Source organism: Paramormyrops kingsleyae, chromosome 7 (assembly GCF_048594095.1).
Source record: "Paramormyrops kingsleyae isolate MSU_618 chromosome 7, PKINGS_0.4, whole genome shotgun sequence".
Taxonomy (NCBI): domain Eukaryota; kingdom Metazoa; phylum Chordata; class Actinopteri; order Osteoglossiformes; family Mormyridae; genus Paramormyrops; species Paramormyrops kingsleyae.
This window is the reverse complement of record NC_132803.1, coordinates 24,775,996-24,800,622: the sequence shown is the minus strand read 5'-3', so window position 1 is coordinate 24,800,622 and position 24,627 is coordinate 24,775,996. Positions and strand designations below refer to the sequence as shown.

At 44.7% G+C, this 24,627-nt stretch overlaps 1 protein-coding gene across 2 annotated transcripts in view; it reads right to left on the bottom strand.

Moving 5' to 3' along the window:
* The window catches only part of LOC111854176 (E3 ubiquitin-protein ligase UHRF2), a 60,377-nt gene that overhangs the window by 12,183 nt on the left and 23,567 nt on the right, over window positions 1–24,627 (bottom strand). For both annotated transcript variants that reach the window (XM_072714584.1, XM_072714585.1), the window contains exons 4-7: window positions 11,510–11,728; window positions 10,008–10,117; window positions 7,671–7,857; window positions 6,902–7,025 (exon numbers count right to left, since the gene is read on the bottom strand). In XM_072714584.1, coding sequence (XP_072570685.1) covers window positions 6,902–7,025; window positions 7,671–7,857; window positions 10,008–10,117; window positions 11,510–11,728 — 640 coding nt within the window. The remainder of the gene's footprint in view (window positions 1–6,901; window positions 7,026–7,670; window positions 7,858–10,007; window positions 10,118–11,509; window positions 11,729–24,627) is intronic.

The following is a 24,627-nucleotide window of genomic DNA, read 5'->3' as shown; positions in this document are numbered from 1 at the left end:
AAATGACAGAGATTAACGTGAAATATCGGCAGTACATATATATAGTTATGTGTCCGACTGCATTTACATCCAAGGTCCCTGAAGGTTACCCAAATCCCAATCGGCTAACCAGACACAGCAGAGGTAAGAGGCCGTAATGCACCATGCGTAGCTGCTGAAAGCAAAGCGACCAGCCGTCACTGCCAGCTGTATCACGGTACAGTACACATCTATCTTATAATACCCATAATACTTGATAGCGATAATAAACATCTATGTTACGCATTCATAAATTTTCCTTACTGTACTTTTGTTGTTATTTTAATGTGAATAGTTATGATGTTCGCATAGTGTCCAAGTCATCTAATGTCCTGTGGAACAGAATGTAACCCGGATGCCAAGCGACACATACCTCTGTGTCACTCACTCACTCACACACACACACATACACACACACACACACACACACACCATAAAAAGGGCACATGCCTATACCGGAAATGAATTTTCTACAGCAAATTTTCTTTAATTTAAACCTTAAAATGAACAAATTCTGAAAGTAAAAAACCTGCAACAGGAATTCAGAAACTCACAGGAGCTACTTAAAAAGAGACAAAATGGATTTAATAAAATGCATGCTTTAATGATTAAGAACGTAATTTCAACATTTGACAACGTTTCTGATCCAGCTCACTGGACTTTGTAATTGCTTTCCTAAAGAGCAGTTTTAAACGGCCCTTAAATATACAAGTCGAATTTGTTTTTAATGTTAATTTTTTCTCTTGCTGCATTTAGTCATCTGCGCTCGTCTGACCTGGGATCGCCGAAGACTAAAGCTCAACATGTGCGCTACTACACCATGAACACTGAATGGCAGATGTAAGTGATATACAAGTGAACCCTGCTAACTGCTAATGCATGTTCCTGTCAGGTCTGCTGCCAAATCAGACCAGAGTGGCTAGGTGTACGTGTTTAGCTAACGGAGCCCAATGCATCACTCAGGATGTTAGAAGCTGAAGATGACATTAGCCACAGCACTTCACCTGAGCAGTAGGACTTAGCTTGTTCTTGGCCTTGTGTTTTTAATATTAACACATTAAACATAAAATCAAGACCTACCTAAACAAACAATCTAGTGCTAAAACCAACAAAAACAAAAGAAAAACCTTAACAAAGTATATATATAAAAAATACATATATTGAGCAAATTAAAACATAAAATTACAAGCCTGTTTTCAATTAATTCTTAAAGCTGTACTATACAACCAAACAGAATTCAGGTTTTTCAAGTTAAATACATTTTACGTAGCCTTTGAAATATCATTGTCCAAATAACACTACAGGAAGGTCAGCCTGAAAGGAAATGAATCAATGTGTAATCACAGCTTAGTCACTGAGACTTTCCCTTCTTTATTCCAGCCGTGCGTAAGTGTGCCTCTTTATTATTAAACTCCTAAATTTCCCAGGAATAACTAGACAAATGCTCAAACTGTAGTAGCGCTTCTGCTACATTCCTTTAAAATAAATCTTAGCTCTCTCTACTTTATGCATCCATCTCCTGACTACTTATCCTGGTCACGGTGACACGGGGCCCGGAGGCTGTCGCAGGCAGCAGAGGGCAGACGGCCGGGACAGGATGACAGTCTTTCTCGGGGCACATACACGCACACGCACTCAGGCACTGTGGGCAATTCAGAGATGCCAATTACCCAAACTGCATTTCTCTGGAATATTGGAGGAAAGGACGCAGCAGGAGGGATGGGATGCCTGAAAGTGTGAGGCAGCAGCCCTAACCTGCAAGCCACCATGCTAGTTACACTTTTTACATATATATTTATTAATACTAATTAATTTATTCATACAGACAGGCCTTTTATTCATGTGTGACTGTTCTTGAAAGGTATTACTACATAAAATACCAATAATGCATTCTTTGTTAGCATGTAATCTCATAAGCATAGTAGTTCCAAGAGAACCCAAAAAATATATATATTTTACCGGTGAGAAGCTCCTAATTTTATAACGCTAACTGAATTTAGTGGTCATTACCACACAATGCAAAATGTTTAACTGTAATGCTTAAGAATTAATCTTTCATAGAAGTATCGAGTCTTACAGCATTGGCTTGGAAATACTGAAAACATTTTAAGTTATACCAATTACAAAAATGGATAATGTCCTTTCATAGCATCTCGCTGAGGCTACACGTAATGTCCCAGGTTCGAACAGAGTGAAATCTGTAATATATATCAGTACTTCAATTGGCTACAATGTGTTCTAAGTCTGAAATGAAATCTGTGGAGTAGGTATATAGAAAACACTACACCACAGAAGTGTCTGCCTTAATGAAATTTAACACGATAACTAGACGGCTTTGTACACTTATTGTAATTGCACAGTACTGTACTGTGAAAAAACAAAATGAATACTGCCGAAAGGGGCAGCTGGATAAATGATTAATTGTGGAGGAACATAAAGAATTAGTTTTGATAAGCTTTATTGCAATAATTCACGTAGAACAGTGGCTTGAAGAAATGCCATTTAAACACATGCAAAAGATTACACCCAGCTGAAAGGGGTGATGATTTGTAAACCTCACCTAACTTAAAATTTAACATAATACTGTGTTTGACAAAATTCCCTAAAAGTAGGGGGGCATCATGGGCCAGTGCGCAGTGCTGTGTCCTCACAGTTACGGGGAGCTGCCGACAGCTGACAGTGTGGAGTTATTCCTATGGGTGTCTGCCCTTAATTGAACTGGCCCATAAACTGCCCTCTGTGTGTGACTGTAACTGGCATCCTCCTCTTTCATGGTGTCCTCTAGCTTGCACTGCATGTTTCCCAGGATGGGCTCCAGATTCAATGTAACCCTGTACTAGATAAACAGATACAGAAGATGGACAACATATGAAGTGTCAGTGCAGCTGACAGACATTAACCCTTAAATTTCAGATGGTTAAAGAGTGAATCTCATGCCAAACTGCACGAATGACTTCTTTACCAATGTCATTGATTAAAGTCAACAAGAATAGGAACCCCCACCTCCCCCATAGTAAATATTAGCAGTAAATAACACAATGTATCTCACACAAATGAACTGCATCACCTCCGACTCAACGAACCACAAAAGACCCAGGCAGCGCTCTCGCCACAACAAACTGCACCCACACGGCACTCACTCGCTTTGCCGCAGTCTCGCCACAACACACCGCGCCCACGTGTCGCTCACACACTTTGCCCGTCTCGCCGCGACACCGTGCCCACGCATCTCTCGCTCACTTTGCCCGTCTAGCCGTGACACACCGCACCCACGTGTCGCTCACTCACTTTGCCCGTCTCGCCGTGACACACCGCACCCACGTGTCGCTCACTCACTTTGCCCATCTCGCCGTGACACACCGTGCCCACGCGTCGCTCACACTTTGCCCGTCTCGCCGTGACACACCGCGCCCACGCGTCGCTCACACACTTTGCCCGTCTCGCCGTGACACACCGCGCCCACGCGTCGCTCACACTTTGCCCGTCTAGCCGTGACACACCACGCCCATGCGTCACTCACACTTTGCCCGTCTAGCCGTGACACACCACGCCCACGCGTCGCTCACACTTTGCCCATCTCGCCGTGACACACCGTGCCCACGCGTCGCTCACACTTTGCCCGTCTCGGCGTGACACACCACGCCCATGCGTCGCTCACACACTTTGCCCGTCTCGCCGTGACACACCGCACCCACACGTCGCTAACACTTTGCCTGTCTAGCCGTGACACACCGCGCCCACGCGTCGCTCACACTTTGCCCGTCTAGCCGTGACACACCGCGCCCACACGTCGCTCACACTTTGCCCGTCTCGCCGTGACACACCACGCCCACGCGTCGCTCACACTTTGCCCGTCTCGCCGTGACACACCGCACCCACGCGTCGCTCACTCACTTTGCCCGTCTAGCCGTGACACACCGCGCCCACGCGTCGCTCACACTTTGCCCGTCTCGCCGTGACACACCGCGCCCACGCGTCGCTCACACTTTGCCTGTCTCGCCGTGACACACCACGCCCACACTTTGCCCGTCTCACCGTGACACACCGCGCTCACGCGTCGCTCTCACTTTGCCCGTCTAGCCGTGACACACCGCGCCCACGCGTCGCTCACACACTTTGCCCGTCTCGCCGTGACACACCACGCCCACGCGTCGCTCACACTTTGCCCGTCTAGCCGTGACACACCACGCCCACGCGTCACTCACACTTTGCCCGTCTAGCCGTGACACACCACGCCCACGCGTCGCTCACACTTTGCCCATCTCGCCGTGACACACCGTGCCCACGCGTCGCTCACACTTTGCCCGTCTCACCGTGACACACCGCGCCCACGCGTCGCTCACACACTTTGCCCGTCTCGCCGTGACACACCACGCCCACGCGTCGCTCACACTTTGCCCGTCTAGCCGTGACACACCACGCCCACGCGTCACTCACACTTTGCCCGTCTAGCCGTGACACACCACGCCCACGCGTCGCTCACACTTTGCCCATCTCGCCGTGACACACCGTGCCCACGCGTCGCTCACACTTTGCCCGTCTCGCCGTGACACACCACGCCCATGCGTCGCTCACACACTTTGCCCGTCTCGCCGTGACACACCGCACCCACACGTCGCTAACACTTTGCCTGTCTAGCCGTGACACACCGCGCCCACGCGTCGCTCACACTTTGCCCGTCTAGCCGTGACACACCGCGCCCACACGTCGCTCACACTTTGCCCGTCTCGCCGTGACACACCACGCCCACGCGTCGCTCACACTTTGCCCGTCTCGCCGTGACACACCGCACCCACGCGTCGCTCACTCACTTTGCCCATCTCGCCGTGACACACCGTGCCCACGCGTCGCTCACACACTTTGCCCGTCTCGCCGTGACACACCGCGCCCACGCGTCGCTCACACTTTGCCCGTCTAGCCGTGACACACCACGCCCATGCGTCACTCACACTTTGCCCGTCTAGCCGTGACACACCACGCCCACGCGTCGCTCACACTTTGCCCATCTCGCCGTGACACACCGTGCCCACGCGTCGCTCACACTTTGCCCGTCTCGGCGTGACACACCACGCCCATGCGTCGCTCACACACTTTGCCCGTCTCGCCGTGACACACCGCACCCACACGTCGCTAACACTTTGCCTGTCTAGCCGTGACACACCGCGCCCACGCGTCGCTCACACTTTGCCCGTCTAGCCGTGACACACCGCGCCCACACGTCGCTCACACTTTGCCCGTCTCGCCGTGACACACCACGCCCACGCGTCGCTCACACTTTGCCCGTCTCGCCGTGACACACCGCACCCACGCGTCGCTCACTCACTTTGCCCGTCTAGCCGTGACACACCGCGCCCACGCGTCGCTCACACTTTGCCCGTCTCGCCGTGACACACCGCGCCCACGCGTCGCTCACACTTTGCCTGTCTCGCCGTGACACACCACGCCCACACTTTGCCCGTCTCACCGTGACACACCGCGCTCACGCGTCGCTCACTCACTTTGCCCGTCTAGCCGTGACACACCGCGCCCACGCGTCGCTCACACACTTTGCCCGTCTCGCCGTGACACACCACGCCCACGCGTCGCTCACACTTTGCCCGTCTAGCCGTGACACACCACGCCCACGCGTCGCTCACACTTTGCCCGTCTAGCCGTGACACACCACGCCCACGCGTCGCTCACACTTTGCCCATCTCGCCGTGACACACCGTGCCCACGCGTCGCTCACACTTTGCCCGTCTCGCCGTGACACACCGCGCCCACGCGTCGCTCACACACTTTGCCCGTCTCGCCGTGACACACCACGCCCACGCGTCGCTCACACTTTGCCCGTCTAGCCGTGACACACCACGCCCACGCGTCACTCACACTTTGCCCGTCTAGCCGTGACACACCACGCCCACGCGTCGCTCACACTTTGCCCATCTCGCCGTGACACACCGTGCCCACGCGTCGCTCACACTTTGCCCGTCTCGCCGTGACACACCACGCCCATGCGTCGCTCACACACTTTGCCCGTCTCGCCGTGACACACCGCACCCACACGTCGCTAACACTTTGCCTGTCTAGCCGTGACACACCGCGCCCACGCGTCGCTCACACTTTGCCCGTCTAGCCGTGACACACCGCGCCCACACGTCGCTCACACTTTGCCCGTCTCGCCGTGACACACCACGCCCACGCGTCGCTCACACTTTGCCCGTCTCGCCGTGACACACCGCACCCACGCGTCGCTCACTCACTTTGCCCGTCTAGCCGTGACACACCGCGCCCACGCGTCGCTCACACTTTGCCCGTCTCGCCGTGACACACCGCGCCCACGCGTCGCTCACACTTTGCCTGTCTCGCCGTGACACACCACGCCCACACTTTGCCCGTCTCACCGTGACACACCGCGCTCACGCGTCGCTCACTCACTTTGCCCGTCTAGCCGTGACACACCGCGCCCACGCGTCGCTCACACTTTGCCCGTCTCGCCGTGACACACCACGCCCACGCGTCGCTCACACACTTTGCCCGTCTCACCGTGACACACCGCACCCACGCGTCGCTCACACTTTGCCCGTCTCGCCGTGACACACCACGCCCACGCGTCGCTCACACACTTTGCCCGTCTCACCGTGACACACCGCACCCACGCGTCGCTCACACTTTGCCCGTCTCGCCGTGACACACCGCGCCCACGCGTCGCTCACTCACTTTGCCCGTCTCACCGTGACACACCGCACCCACGCGTCGCTCACTCTGCCCGTCTCGCCGTGACACACCGCGCCCACGCGTCGCTCACACTTTGCCCGTCTCGCCGTGACACACCGCGCCCACGCGTCGCTCACACTTTGCCCGTCTAGCCATAGCACACCGCGCCCGCATGTCGCTCACTCACTTTGCCCCAGTCCCGCTGGCTCTCTGTGTGCGCCGAGGGCATCTTGGCCTTCTTCTTGCTAGCCTTCAGCTTCTCCCCAGCTTTCACCACCTCACTGGTGTCGTTCTTGCAGGTGGGGCAGTACCTGCATATCAGGTAACATTGTTTCAGCACATGACGACTGATCTGTGATACAGCACGAGGGAGCTTAATCAGTGACTCTGGCATCTATTAATTGTCCTGGTCATTCATCCTATAATCACCAATCCCAGCAGCGTAGCTAGGTGTTTATTTAGGTCCTGATTGTTCCTCTAAAACTTACAGATCTTTACCCAACTAAACTCACCTTTGTAAACTCACTACATTACACTTAAAGACCAATGAATTGTGATTAGCATGAAACTGAGTCCATCCAAGCAAGGATTAATGGGAGAGCACATTTCCAAAACTCACTCCATTTTTTGTTGTTTTTATGAAGAGACTGCCAGTACACTAAAGTCAGGCTTCCTTATCATGTTAGATTAGTGAGATACAAAACTCACTCCGCACGTAATCCAATGAACTTTCAATACATTTCCAGAACCCATTAATTCCACAGAAGTTTTCTGGAAAATGTATCTCGTGGACTGAGGGGACTTTTGGAGATGTGCCCTTCAGTTCCGATATTAAGAGGAATAACTAAAACGCTAAAGATTTACACTAACAAACATCTAGATATAGTATATGTGTATATGCGTGTCGCACGTCCACACCCAGCGTGCAAGCTAACGCGGCGTGGTGAGCGGCGCACCAGTCCTCGTCGTCGGGGATGGCTGTGAGCGGCGGGTTCAGGCAGTAGATGTGGAAGGCCATGTTACACTCGTCACACAGCAGCTGCATGTGGGCGTCCTGTTTGCCGCCGCAGACACAGCACGAGCAGAAGCGGCACTCCGATTCTGGGTCGGCCTTGCAGTGCTTACACTCCGGCCCGGTCTTCCCTGGGTCAGCACACACATACACACACATACACACACACACACACACACACACGTATTTATATCCATTCATTTCTATGACCATAACCCTATTCCCAACAATGACAACCTTATCCCCAACCAGCCCTAACCTTAACCATAAGTAACCAAATAAAATACAAGACTTTTGACATTTTTAGTGTTTTGATTGCGGTCGTAGATTTTTATAAAATTTAGTTTCCCCTTGTGGGCATCAAAAAAGTAGAACTGCTCGATTATGGCAAAAACCATCATCACGGTTATTTTTGGGGAATATTGAAATTGCGATTATTTAACTCGATCACTCATTGAAATATCATGCATTTATTGAACTTAAAAAAAACGTGTCTTTTTAACAGTGGATTTTCTTGAGCTCAGTGAATATAATTCAGCTGAGAACCAAATAAAAAGGGACTGGAAAGGAGTGCACTGGGTTTATAACACAAAGGTGTTTATTGATACATCAGTCTAAGGGACTCTGTGCTCAATCAGCAGGGGTAACGGGGGTTAATAGCTCCTACTTCCAGCTGACATCACCCAACACAGTGGACGGCATCTTTATACTCTAAGGCAGTGTTTCCCAATCCAGTCCCCGCAGTCCACCCATGTTTTTGCTCCCTCCCAACTCCCTGTCAGACAGTGCACATTTTTGTAGGGAGCTGGGCAGGAGCAAAAACGTGGACCGTCTGGGGATCCCCGAGGACCGGGCTGGGAAACACTGCTCTAAGGGGATGGTTAAGTCAACAGTGAGATGCCAGAAGCCATCGTGTCTGCACCCTAACAGCCATATTTAATTTGAGCTGCTTGTTCTGTCCAAATCAACCAGCCCTAACCTTAACCATAAGTAACCAAATAAAATACAAGACTTTTGACATTTTTAGTGTTTTGATTGCGGTCGTAGATTTTTATAAAATTTAGTTTCCCCTTGTGGGCATCAAAAAAGTAGAACTGCTCGATTATGGCAAAAACCATCATCACGGTTATTTTTGGGGAATATTGAAATTGCGATTATTTAACTCGATCACTCATTGAAATATCATGCATTTATTGAACTTAAAAAAAACGTGTCTTTTTAACAGTGGATTTTCTTGAGCTCAGTGAATATAATTCAGCTGAGAACCAAATAAAAAGGGACTGGAAAGGAGTGCACTGGGTTTATAACACAAAGGTGTTTATTGATACATCAGTCTAAGGGACTCTGTGCTCAATCAGCAGGGGTAACGGGGGTTAATAGCTCCTACTTCCAGCTGACATCACCCAACACAGTGGACGGCATCTTTATACTCTAAGGCAGTGTTTCCCAATCCAGTCCCTGCAGTCCACCCATGTTTTTGCTCCCTCCCAACTCCCTGTCAGACAGTGCACATTTTTGTAGGGAGCTGGGCAGGAGCAAAAACATGGACCGTCTGGGGATCCCCGAGGACCGGGCTGGGAAACACTGCTCTAAGGGGATGGTTAAGTCAACAGTGAGATGCCAGAAGCCATCGTGTCTGCACCCTAACAGCCATATTTAATTTGAGCTGCTTGTTCTGTCCAAATCAATGAAGTTAAACAGAAGATTTAACCTGCACAAGTTTGGCAGACGGCACACGTTTACTCTCAGTTTCATCCGCAGCTGACATACATTATTTCTGGCAGATTACAAAGCAGGTAGAAGCTTTACGTAATGACTCTATATCACACTGTACTGTCAGCTCAACCTTTCTTCAAAAAGGAATTTAATAAATTGAAAACAGAGAAGATAATATTCCATTATCACTGTCTATTACATATTTAAAACACCTCTTGCACACTGCCGTGCTGCCCATGCTGTTGCTTAATGTTAAAATATACTCTTTTGTCCCGCTTCAGTACCCTGACTATTTCACATAAATAGCTCATCCTTTAAATTAGTTTATATTTCCTAAACACTAATCTCACTCTTTCCTTTCCTGGCTGCTATGTACGTGTGACTCCCGTACCAAAACCGCACCGTTCCTCTGTTCCTCCACATTCTGAACATATTTATGTGATGTTACTTTTGAGCAACAATACTACAACAAGTCGAATTCACAGTCCCAGTGGTGAATCTGGCCGACTAGAGCGAGCGCTCCAAGGCTTTTCACAGGTCGGCGGATCAGAGGGGTGACGCCTACGTTTAAATTGCCCGTCTATTGCTGACAAGGGTGCTGCTCCTTTCTTCTCGATCTTGTATATCTCATCAGGGAAGAGGAGCTTACAGTCGCTGATGACATCACCGGGGCCCCTGCAACAGGAAGGTGAAGAGAAAGCCTGTCATTCATCCACCCCAGCCAATCAATGACATTTCAGGAGCACCGGAAACCCCAGGGGACCGTTCCGGTAATTTCCCAGTTTCAACGATGCTTTCTAGAACTTCCCATCAAAGCTGCACAGCTGAAAAAACACAACCAATGATCCTATACTCAGACTCGTCAAAAATATGCTAATTAGATTATGCTGTGAAGAGTCTGCTTTTACAACAACTTGTAAAGGTAAAAAGAACATCTGCAAGTTCAGAAAATGCATCTCTTCAAGAAATACTTTACATCAGAAAAAAAAACTGCAGACAGGGTTTCTCTAAATTTAAAATGTTTCTAAAGACATCATTTCAAAAACAGCTTCATAAATAAAGAGTGCAGCATTACCTTACGTGATCGTCTTCGTATGATTTTGGATTGACATGGGAGATGTCAAGGTGTAAGGTCACCAATATCTAACTGAGCTTCTAAAGTGATATATCTAGATTAAGTATGACTGTTTAAAAAATAAATATATATATTTAGCATAATCTGCAAATAAAAAGATTTACATTAAAAAGAAAGCGAAATTCACACCAGCCATCTATACAGGAGGTCTTGTGCTAGTAACACATAACCATTATTACTCTAATTATGGTGCTAATACCAGGTGTCATATTATTATAAAGGCAAGTGTCATGTGATAAAGGCAGGTGTCATGTGATAGCTAGTATATAGCAGTCAATGTTTTACGAATTTATCTAATAATGATGATGTGTCGTTAGGGTGCCGTGTCTCTGATCGGAGTATCGCTGATTCCAGCCTCGACAAAATAGTCTTATGGCCACTGAGCCCACAGGCAAGGTCCTTAACCCCCCCCCCCCCCCAAAAGGTTCCAAGAGCATGGGGTAAAATGGCCAGCCATCCCAAGCTTCCCTCTCAACTGATTATATACATGCCTGTGTGCATATGTCTCAAAGGCGAGTATGATGGGATATGCAAAATGAAGCATTCCAATGTACCCGGGAAAATAATCTTTTCATTTAATTCATCACTAAACCTAAAAATGCATTTTTCCCTGTTCTAGTATTCAGAAGAGCTCTGTCCCACTGTGTTGTGATTCCTCTCTTTTAACAATTAAAATAATTCACACTAAAAATACTACTGCTGCAGCCATTCTTCATGAACCTAACATTTTTAAAATAATAATATGAATCATTTTAAAATACTTAAAAATGTACTTGAAATCATTTCCCTAGTATTATGAAGTATAAATTATAGGAAAACTTGTAGAGAAATAAGAAAAATCATGCAGTTTTTGCAATTTATGTGACTGGAGAGCTCATTAAATACAGCAGGACGATTACAAATGGATACTAAAGGGAACTGCGTGTTCTCACCCGAGCAGGAGCTTCACGCGAAGCTCCTTGTTGGTCCTGGACACCTCGTTGAGGGCAGTGATCTCCGCATCATACCAGAATCCTCGTTCCTCTGGGATCTCAATGTTGTAGTTCACCATGACGACCAGACCCACCTTCAGCTGCTCCCACTTGAGCAGGGTCCGAGAACGAGGCCGGACGTCCTCAGCGCTCATCTCCACCACACCGTTTTCAGGGTAGCTGGCGAAAGAGGGCAACTTCAAACATCAATCACAGCCAAGTAAGGACTTCGTATAGAACCTCGTATGGACTAGGCTAAACCAAATATCTGCAAGAAGGAGATATGGTCATATTTTCATGCATAATAATTTAACATTAAATGTTTGTGTGTGTGTGTGTGTGTGTGTGTATATATATATATATACACACACACATACACAGTGGTACCTCAGTTCTCGAATTCATTACAACTCAAATTTCTTAAAAGTCGAAAAAAAATTACCTAGAGCTCGATCTGAATCTCAAAAGTCAAACCGTGAACGCCGACCTAAGATAACTTGTACGCGCGGGGAAATGAGTCACGCAGCATGTTTGTCAGTGGAAACAAAGGGTAAAGCGTCAGTCTCAGCCTCGCATTCACTGTGATAGCACCGTGCATGTTTACACTAGCTGAATACATATATTTAGACAGTAAAAATATATTTAGACAATGATAGACAGTAACAGTGAATATTATTATATAATAAAATAAATTTTAAAAATTAAGATTTCTTATTCATAATTTTAATATTAATAATAGACCATTAATATATTTAATTATAATAATATTGTCTTGCCGAGTGGGGACGGAATGGAGACAAAGGCGCAGACGTCAGGGTATCGGGGAATACAAGGTTTAATTACATGTAAGGCAGGCAAAACGCAGACGGACAATACAATGACCGGACTGGGGAAACAAATTGAAACGTGGACGAAATACAGAGGACTACTGACAACAACCAGAAACAGCTGATCACACGGGGATTCCACACGGGGTTAACCAGGAGGTGTGGCACACGGAAGGAGCGGACGATCGGGGCCTCATTCACCAACCGTTCTTACGAACAAATTTGTTCTTAAACCCCACGTACGCCCTTTTTTAATGAAGATTCTGACATTCACCAATGTTTTCTTGTCTGAATTTGTTCTTCGCTAAGAACAGAATCTACACACACTCAAGACCATTCGTACACACATTTGAGTAATGATAGTTTGTTCAAAATAATCAGTTATAGCAGTTTTGTTCATTCTACAGTTCATAAAATGAAAGTATTTGAATAATTTATAAAAGTAAAACATAAAAAATTATTTTAAAGTGTAAAAATTATTCTCATGGTAGTATCGGCGATCATGCGGATTATAAATACGTTTGTTTCTCTTGCATTGGCCTTGCTATCAAAATGGCATTTCTGTTACTTCTTGAAGAGCTTGCCAATAGTGCTCTGAGAAAGGAACGCATGTTTGAAGATCATTTAGATTTATTTGGCACACAGCGTTCACAGAGAAGGTGATATCTCTCCATGTATCAGCTTTCTTGGGGGCCTTATATCCACTGGTTACGCTACTAAATAACATGTGTCTATGTGCATTTACCCCCTGTACAGTAAAATCCAGTTATAACGGACTTAATGGGACCTGGCAAAACAGTCTGTTATATCCAAAGTTCGTTATATCCAGAGTTGCTGTATGCCCAGAACACAACTATAGGACACCATTTACTCATGCCACACCCCAGCAGACACACTTTTGGTATAGATTATTATATTGTACATGTAGTAATCCAACTGTACCTGACCAGATGCGTGACTATTAATAATCTCGACTACGTATCTGCACTGGATATCACCGGCACGCCGCGCGCGTTATAGCCGAACAAAACTACAGCTAAAAGCAGCCCTGGGGACTAAATTATTTGTCCGTTACAAGCAAAATTCCATTATATGCGAGTCCGCTATATCTGATACGTTTTCTGCATGTTCTTAAAGGCGCACGGCCGGGACCAGCGGACCTCGTCCGTTATGGACGATATTCCGTTATAAGCGAGTCCACTATAATGGGATTTTACTGTATTAATACTTCTACTTCAGCATTACTGAAGTTTTTTTTTCCTCTTAGTGCCAAGCGGCTTACAGCCTGCGCGCCTCTTCGCCATTCCTTGCACACAGCCCTACAGTCTCATACCCTTTTATGGGAAATTGCAGGGCGTTTCACTATGCTAATTAGGACAAACTGGCACGCACTTTCAGTTACGAAGACATGGGATTCACCATTCTTAAGAACAAAGGTGCGAACAATTCTGCTACTTAAGAACACGTCATGAATCCGACGTAGGTTTTTCTTAAAAAATTTTGTAGGAACAAATTTAAGAGAATTCTTAAGAAGATATTGGTGAATGAGGCCCATTGTTTTTTTTAACTTTACACATTGTTTGGATACATTTATTTTCTTACTTTACAAATTACTGTTTTGATAAATGTGCTTATATATGTTTAGTACAGTATATGCTCTTCTTGTTTAATCCGGTTCATTTCGTGTTTAAAAAAAAAAAAAAAAAAAAACATATTTAGGTGTAATTTTTTGGGGCCGGGAATCAATTAATAGGTTTTCCATTATTTCTTATGGGGAAAATTCGATCAGATCTCGAACTTTTTAGGATTCGATCCGGAGTTCTGAACAGATTAAGTTCGAGTTCCGAGGTACCACTGTATATATACACACACACACACACATTCTTCATTAAATATGCCAACATGTCATCTGCAAACTATCAATAGCGCACAGGGAGCTAATGAGTAGCTAGGAAAACACTTTTTGGAAATACAGTGATCCCCCGCCTATCGCTGAAGATGCGTTCCAGACCCATCAGCGATAGGTGAAAATCCGCGATATAGAAAGACCATATAAATAAACATTTTTTTGTAGTTTAAGCCTTAAAATACCCCTCCCTCATGCTTTAAACACATGTAAACTTATTAAAACAACACATATATGTAGATGTCGGGCTAAGGATATGAGTAACATAAATAATAATAATAATAAAATAATATGTAATGTGTGTATGCATACACACACACCTCTCTGTATACGTAATGGAATTTATAAAAATAAAAACAGATATGGCTCATATATTTTTTTCATCCTTCTTGATGTAGCATACCGTCGATTCATTAAAGCCATAATGGCGAGCGACGTCCGCATAACGCTTTCCTTCCAGAAGCATACCCAGGAGTTTTACCTTCTCCTGAATGGTCAAGGTCTTCCACTGGCACTTAGGCCCACTACAACCAGAAGGCTTAGAAGATGCAAGATGCTTGGGAGCCATCGTAGGGCTTAAAACAAAACGAAAACAATCTGATCACAAGCGAGGTATACGATACGCAGAGAACTGTGACGTGTCGGAGAAAAATCCGCAATATAGCAGGGGCGCGATAGCTGAACCACGATATAGCGGGGGTTCACTGTAGGATAAAGTTCACCCTTGACACATAATCCCGGCCCGGCTGATATAATCTTGTATCAAACACATAGCTAACCAGAAATTTTCTTTGTCATTTTGAAGTAGTTTTCACTACCAAATAAGACTGGAGACCCCTTGAACTCAATGATAGGTCCAACACACAACAGTTCAAGGTGTCCTTCTTTCCTAAGCACATCATTAACTGTTTTTCTCTAGTGCTTTTTCATGAGACTCAGTAAATGTGTGGCTGCATTTTGGCCAAATGGAGGTGATGCCCGTACCAAAGACCTGAGGATGGGCCTCAACTGGAGACAATGCCATAGTTACAGTTATCACGGGACATGTGACTGCTCCTGGCCTGGACAACCGCGCATGCCGCTCCGGCTATGCTGGGAACGCTGCCAAGGTTGAGCGTCAAAGCCCCGAGCATGGACATGTCACTCAGCCGCACTCTGCCCCGTCAGGCTAATTGGAGGCAGCAGCGAGGCTGTCGGAGCCAAGCGGCCAAGATCCACCGGAGGACGACCTCACTCTGCAATATCACCAGCTCAGAATCACCGAGCTCCATCGACAATTACGGGAGCTGTGCTTCACATTCTCTCGAACGTGAAAACTAAACAACCGACCCCCAACAAAACAAAAAATCTGCGCTATTTCCATATCATAGAAGTGGTGTCTGCAGGCCATCGCAGAATATCCTGGACTCACTCGTGTAAATAGAGGCCATCAGTAAATGCTTGACCTGCCATCACCGACGGAGCTGAGCAAGTGAGCACAGGAATGTGAAAACAGATATGTTTTCCGTTTCATGCAGCAACACTGCCAAGAGAAGTACGGGGATCTGGCGGAGTCGCTCCAGATTAACAGGAGGGTCCGAAGGGCACCCACCCGGCTCAGTGCCAGTACGCAGACTATCTTACAGACCAGAGAAGCCCCATTTTAATATAAGCCGCAACTACAAACAGCGACTGGAAGCGCTTAGTGACAAAAGTAAATGAACATCGTTCCACCAGAGGATTACAGTCATTGGGGTTTCTGGATTCGTGGCAGTTAATCAGTTCCACTGGCCCCAACAACGCTGCCGAAGCATCCACGGAGAGAAGAGAGCAGCAACCTGACACCTGAGGGACAGGCATCAAGTCAGACAACGGGATAAACAGGCAAACGTTCACAAGTCCGAGAAGAATCTAAGTGGCCGCCTAAGGAAACCTTTCCCATAACCGAACAATACAACCAATGGCATAGTGAACGAAATCCTTTCCCAGTAAGCAGGGGACAAACACCAGGTGGGAAGAGTCTGCTACATGACAAAGATACACTGCTGCCCTAAGACCAATTTAATTGACCTTAAATGCATGTCTGTGGTTGAGGAAAACAAATGAGAATAATTGGATTTTTTTTGGCGCTCGAAAATGGGGAGAAAACACCAACTGCAAATCTGAAGGTCCAGGGTGATAAACTGTTAGCTACTGAGCCGCTATGCCCTCAGTTACTCATAGATAATGATACTGGAGGGACGAGAGAAGGGAAACGGGGGCTCAGGAAAATTAAAGTCAGCAAAATATGTCTATGAGTTTCGTAATCTCTTCGGTATCAGACAGGCCTGTGTGTAAAGATCTGGAAGCATCAGAGGCTGAGGGTGACACATAACACCTGGTCCAGGAAGAAGGCTGCAACCTCAAAAACCAGACAATACTCAACCAGACACTGCGAGAACTTTGAGGTGCAAAGAAACCCTGAGGTCCCCAGTGATTTATTACTTAATGCAGCCTTTTTCTGTGTGTGAATGTAGCTAGGAAGCCATTTTTTTGGCTAATTATTTAAAAAATGGTGTTTTGTTCAGGGCTACATTCCTTACTTGCTTTCACAGAATATTTTAAATTATTAAAGGGCTATGCAGACATCACTACCATGCAAGTATTTGAAAAAATACTAAGCACCAGTCAAAGAGAATTTTGAGAACTGCCAAAGTCCCTTCCAACCGGAAAGATATTTCGTTCCGCCTGATGCCTGCATGTGCTGAATATTAACAGGCAGCTCTCCGCAAGCCAAGAAGCACACTTCCTGTAAACCCGCAACCTCTGCAAAACACTGGCTTTCCCAGCAACAATGAAAATGAAGCAGGCATTGCAACTCACAGCAAGACATTAACGATTTACACGTATGCAGTACAACGGCAGAGAAGAGGGTTTCGGGAAGCGGCTGCACACCAAGGATGAGGGAAGCTGGTTGGGCTTATTTCTGAATAAAATAGCCCCTAATGGGTAGAGCCGATATCTTCCTACCACCCTTCAGAGATGGGGTTGGAATGCAAGTCAGTGACCAACAGGAGGACTATGGGAAGTCTTTGGACAGGGCAAGGGGTCACATGAGTGTTGGAGAGGCAGGAAGTAGGTGGAGTCATGTGAGATTTATTATGGGCTAAGTCTGTGCCTGCAGGAACAACAGCTTGTGTTCGAAAGCAGACATTTTGTTTTCATTCAGGGGAATGAATTAAAGGTTTTCAAAGAGCTTTTTCCCAGATTTAAGGATTTCAGATCTGCATGCAGATTTATCACTAAATCCCATCTAAGCAGGAGACAGTTTAACATGAAAAAAAAAAGTATAAAATAACAGCGATTTACTTGTGCTTTATATTGAGACGCAGCTGAAGCTAAAACGCAATCGACACGACCACGTTTTGCGAGCCACATGTGATCAAATTTTGAGATGAAATGTTATTTCCTAATCCTTTTTACGGTAAACTCCAGGAGTGTGAAAATGAATTTGTGCACGCTTACCTGAAGCTTAGCGCTCTGAAAGCCTCCTTCCCCGCCACGCTGCCAAGTCAGACAGACCGGACAGAAGCTTTTCACAAAACCTCCCTGACCACAGGTTTATTTTCCCCACCGATTCGCACAGAGTTCACCCTCATGTGCTAGTTAATGACAGCGTTTAACTTAAGAAAATACCTGAATCTGAGTAACGGTGCTGACCTTGCTTTCTGTGTCGATCTTTGAAGCTGGGGCTCATTTAGGTATGACACAAGGGCGCTGGTATCTGCAGATAATTATCTCATCACATCCAACAGATGAATCCACTAAATAACAATGAGGCCAAAGCCGTAGCCGATGTCGGTAAATGCCATTCTAATATTCTTATTAAGAGAATTAATGTGTCTGGTTTATTTTAATGATCGTTCATTTAACACACCTGTAACACCAATTCATCCACCTTTCAGTCACTTATGCTGACCAGGGTCACAGGACCACACCCCTGGGTGGAACAAACACTAAAAAATGCCACTTTTTAACCAGAGTAAAATGTATTACATATCTTAACATGTTTTCTAGAAGTTTCTTAACAGCTGTTGGGCAGCTGGACATAAAAAGCATAGAATATGCTACTACTGATAAATTTGGATTTACCAAGCTGTCAACTTCAATCGAAAAGGAGATCATTGGAACCAAGCAAACTGCATGAATGTACTTCAATCTTCATGAATCTCCTTGTATAATTATGAGTGATAATTGCATGTCGATTCTCCAGGAGAAATCTGTCCTTTCATAATATTTCTGCAGTCAAACCTTCTCCGTTTGTAGACTTACAGCGATCCACCTACACAACCAATTTAAAACAGTAATGAAAAGGAAATCTAGAGGGAGACCTCCGTTTGATTTCTTAATTACTGTTCTCCATGAACACACTAAGAAATTTTATTTTTTGCATTATCACTCTGAATAACCACATGGGCTCATTACTACATGACACACAAAAATCCAAACAAAAGCAGATTATATAATGAGAGTCCAAGATATCGAGGTAAGTAGGTCTGGATATTCTCGCCAAACTATTCTCACTCCAGCCCAACTAATTCAAACAGGTGGTCTGCATTTATGAAGTGTGTGTGTGTGTGTGTGTGTGTGGGGGGGGGGGGGTCCGGAAGCCAAACATCATAAATGCAATGCATAGGAGGAAAAGCATACACATGGGATCTAGCAAAAGGCATAGCTAACCATCAGAAGTGGTGTTTTTCCTTGCATTTACTCGATGTGTGTCGGGGGAGGGGGGGGACCGTCACCGGTACCGCTTCGCAAAGTCGAGGCTGCTCCACGCCTCAAACACACGGGCCTGCTGCTCAAATTTTAAGCATTCATGACTGGGAAAGCAGCGCTCCCAAGAACTCAGTAACCATGGAAACGGCTCACTCCGACTGATTCCGCCAGAAAGAGATGACTCCAAATTTCTCTCTTTGCCGCAGGCAAAATAAAGCGCACACATAGGCTGCGGTTTTAAACGAGCGTATTGACCCCTCCCTTTAGACTAAAGGGTTAACGCGCTCAAATGCCTGATATTGCTGGTGCTGTAGCGTCCAGGAATGGTGGATTTTAAATTGTGCAAGCGAGAAAATAAAAACAGCTGCACAAATGGTTTACAGATGCAAAGACGCAAGATGTAAGATTCTTTACGTCATAAGGGCCTGTGTTGACAATTTTAAATGAATTTTTAAAAACTCATGATATTTGTAAATGCAACCACTAAATGAGATGCCAGCCGTAAGCACTCGTATCATCCGTGAAGCAAATATAACGCTATTCCCTTCATGTTTTGGAGGGAAAAAGAAACGCTAGATTCCGATAATTTGAATAATTGCATCACCATGGTGAGAATTCCGCGGCCCGTACATCAGCACAGACACAGCCGTAAACAAAGACATTCTCCTGCTGCAGTACCACCAGTCTGTCGCCGCGCACGTGTAAATGCACAGGCAATTACGTCCCTGCAGCTTGCTGCGTGACTCCGCTGTATAATCGCAGAGGTGGATAGGAGCTCATCTTCTGTTCTCACCACAGAGATTCACTCCTTTTTTATCACAGGTACTGCTGGCGAACACAGACATACAGGCCTTGAGCGGTGACCAACCCCCCCCCCCCCCGCTTTTCCATTGCATGAGTAACACTTTCTATTTAAAAGGTTCTGGAGCCAAGTGATTAAAAACAAGGAGGAAACCACCATCCAGGAAGGGAGGGGAGGTGCTGTGGTACGCCGTGTGTATCCCTCACATCCTAAGACGGTATGGCCTTATTGTTTTCCGTGGTTACAGAGTACACGGCAATGCATTCACATACGCTGATAATAGCACTGTTTTCCTCAATCCTGCCTATCATCTTATTTATATTTCATGATCATTTTGCGAGTTGCTAAAGTTATTTATTTTACTGCTACAACATTAACAAAGAAGAAGCAAAAAATACAGCTCACAGCCTTTTAAAAACAGCACATATAAGCTGGAGAAGTATATTTTGTTAACATAATAAAAATGTGGACACATCAAAGTGAAATGGGATGAATATGGGACATTCACATCAGGCTATTGTGAGACTACATTGTTTCATCTGTCATTTTTCTCTCAATTTCCGAAAAATCTGAAAATGACAGATAATTTGAGTAAAGGGAAATGCTGAAAAGCAAGCCTACAAATCAGAAGTACACAAATCATTCTCTCTTATTTACTGGAAATTTTACACCTGATATTTCAGTCTTTAACAGCAATTTACCAGTACGACAATTTAAGAATATATCTTAACAATGTACAGCACATGACAGGATATTCTAGATCCTAAGTCATGTGGGATATTAATTTCCCTGTGAATTTCATTGTAAAAATTCCAAAATATACTGTTTATTATATATTGCCTTTGTTGTGCATTTTATGTAATTGTTGCTGCATACAAAATAATTTTGTGGGATCAATAAAATACATTAATTTCAGCATAACTTCCAATTATTGTTCATGCTTATTACATTTGAAGAATTTGTTTTACGAATTGAGAACGAGATCTCGGATTGTTTTTATATACCACACAAAGACTTTCTACACCGCAAGTATAAACAACTGAAATGTAGTATCACAATTATACTGTACCACTGTAAATCAGCGACATTATTTTAAGGCTGTATTCACTATCCATGTTTTATTTCCTTTAAACAAACTATGTACTATCAAAGGATCCTAACCTCTGGGCGAAATATTACTGCTTGGGGTCCCAAGAGGAATCCCACTAATGCATCTCTTTAGCGTGGTAATTGACCTGGTAATTTAAAAAAAACAAATGCAATATAGAGAGGTAAAGTGTGAAATCTACCCTATATAAATGACCTGCCAGAAAGCTTCTCCTCCCCTCTGTCTGAACATGGCCGCTCAGCCAGGCATGCGGGGATCTTGTTGCCGCAATACGGGCACCCAGAGCATAAAGAGAAAATGGACGTGAAAAAGAAACGCCGTCCACGAGGTCTTTGTGCTTGTGGGTAGTGCATGGAAACACTGAGGGCTGTAGGAGAGGTCTCCGTGCCTTAAAGTCGTTTTTAAAAACTGAGCCTTTATGTTGTTAGATGTGGAGAAAAAAATCTGCAGAATGATGGGTGAAGGGGCCATCTTCTGAAAAATAATGATTTTATACCGTGTTTTGAATTTAAAGAAAAGAAAACAGCTATCTAAATCACTATCCTCTCAATATTATTAGTACCTGCTTTGCATTATCTGCTGGGCAAATCGGTAATTCGTGCTGCAGTCCATGCCGCACGCTAGCGAATCTTTTGTGTCTCGACTGCGCAACCTGTGAAGACGAGAAGCCTGTTTTGGAACTGATGCTCAGCAAAGGGTTGCCCTGAGACAGCATGCAAGCGTGAGGGGTGGGGGGGGGGGGGGCAAAGGGCCTCGCATGAAAAGAGGATGGCTTGGGTCGTCTACTCTGTAACACAAGCTCCAAGCCTGTAGTTCAGTCTCTAGCTCACGAAAACATGTCTCCAAGTAACTTGGATACCATTATGACATGCCTTAGTGACTGAAAGGTAGACACCATCAACTTCAAAGATAAGCACCTCTCAAATACTATCGCAGTAAAATTTCTTGGTCACCAGCAGAGGTCCAGAGGTCCTGCTTTAAAAACTAAATTAACAGAAACTAAACATTTAAATGTCTACACAGTTTAAATCCTGAAAAAAGCTAAAAGGCAGTAAGCAAACAAGAAAATCACTTCATGGTTGTTTGATTGAGTGAATTTATATGTTTACGACCTGCTTCTCTGCTCTTCATCAGATTCATTAGGAAAACTTAAACGCGGAAAATGCTAAATTAAAATAAGGCCATACAAAAATCTGAGCGGGACAGTAACTTTGAGAAAATGCAATTCGGCATAAAGCTTTGCCAATCAGAGGCTCCGGGGAGCAGAGGAGTCGATGAGCCGAGCCCACGCAGTTGCTGCATGACACGGCGCCGATTCTCACCCAGCAAACAGTCTTGACAGGAATCTGCGGTCAGGCCTATCATTGACTGGGGGATATCGATTTACACGGGGTGGGGGGACCCGTTTCACTACACTCCAGCAGTCGGCAAAGCATGCATGATTCTTTCATTTAATTTCTCTTTTTTTCTTTTTTTTTTTCAATTTACATTATTAAAGCAGAACAGAACAACACAACCTGATGTCACTAAGGCAGGCTATCTGTCCCAATGAGCTAGTGTGGGATTTTAAATATTTCAGAGACCAATCATGTTCATAACCACATTAAAACGCTAAAGTAACAGGAATGACATGCGACTGCAAAACATCAGTCTTACTATAAAATGGATTTACCAAGCTAATTAAGAGCTACCTTACTGGAAACACACCACTGATTTTTTTTTTGGAAAATGTTCCATTACACGTTTAAAAAGTATCCAGTGCAATTAAAACATTACTGGTTGAACAGTGAATCAGACAAAATAAACCGTGAAGATGTGAAAGCCAGAAAAAGTGTCCACACTAACACGATGTTACTGATCCTTTTGTAAAACACAATTGATAAAAGTGATCTGATATCCACTGTTTCACATGGTCTTTCCCTTTCAACTGAGATGCGAATATCAAATGTCAATCACACATACATGGTTATATTTTGTGGGTTTGATATTTAAATCAAGGTTGAGCATGAGGTAAAGCATGAGGTAAATTTATGTTTAATTCTGGTTTTGGTTTTTCGTAAACTTGCTGCAATTATGCAAAAAAATATCATCTGGCAACAACTATGTCACGTGCAAGTTTTTGTTAATTACTTGATAACGTGAGACCGATTGTGATTGGCGTGCCACTGGGGAATCCCACCCAGCGACTGTGACACACATTTCATCCTGTAATAAGTGCACTGCGCAGATACCTTTAATTTGACAACTGCAAACACTCCTCCAATCTGTCACCGCCATGTGACATTTATATTTCAATTTGCATGGGAAAGATGAATCACTGAGCTCTCAATTATCAGTAATTGTCTGATCTTCCAAACAGCTACTGGGGTTACGCCCACAATTTTTTGTCTTAATTATGCCAAAAGGCATAATGCTACTCTGTTCTTAAAATTTCCAGTGAAATTCAGAAATGCAGAAAATGTTACAGAGCGCATCCAGTCATCTCGCGACCTGGTGAAGTCAAAGTCTCTGGCTTCATAGTGGAATCATCGCAGAGGGTTTATACCCAACTGCTAGCCTGCAATGTATCCTGCAGTATCCCCACATAAGGCAGCTCAGGTCCATAACTGTACTGTATATATTATGGATGATTCTGAAAAGAGGCAGAGTCTCAGACAGTAACCACTTGCTACACTTCAGGCCAATACATCAGCTTCCTTCCACGTTAAAAAGACTAAGCGTGCAATTCAATACGTAACTTAATCAAACCACATGCCACAAACTGTACACTTAGGAATGAATAACATGCCTGAAACAATTACTGTTAACTTTAAATTTCTTCATAATTTGATGGATTTTTCTGGTCGAAATAAACAAAAATGTTCTTACTGTACCTGCAGAGCTAGACGTTTATTCTCAGTTGTCTTTCACTTTATTTTCACTTTATGAAGCTGGTATTACAGGCTGCCAAATTTTTAAAAGAACTGAATGAACTGTGCTACAAATTTTTATATGAAAACATGCTTAAAAATATCATATATGGTAAAAAAGTGGATTTGTTTTTTCCTTAATTTCATGCAATTATTTTATTTACCCCTGTGTTAACTGTCAATATGTATATTGAAGCCTTTAAAATATGTCATAATTTTCAGTTGACATCTGCATTATACTAAAAAAAAACATTTACGCAGATGGTAGATTATGCAGTTTCCATCAAACTTGCTCTTTTATTTTATACTATTTTGTTTTACAAACTACAGACTGTTGCACCACTTAAAGAGAAGCATTCCAATGTACCTGTAATTTTATTGTAAATAAAGGACCATTTCGTTTTATTTCATTGTCATATACACCTAGATACGGCATTATCTTTCCTCTTTATGAAACTGCAATAACTTAAAAGCATTTCATACCTATTAATGTTGCTGAAGCAGATTTTTAAAACAAAAACACCAGTGCTCCTTTTATTTAAAAAAGCAGCATCACAAGGCCAATTAGCTTCTTTTCTGCATTCCAGTCTTTCCCGGTTCTAATTAACAAAGGCCTACTTACCTTAACGAGTCCTCGCTATCCCAGCAAGCTCAAGCCATAAAATAAAAGCACAATACTCCCTTCTCAAGTTACCGGGGGAGAAACACGGCACGAGGAAGCCCAATATTTTGGTGATGGCAGTGGGGGTGGGGCGGGATATTTAAGAGCATAAGTATCCACCGTATCTGG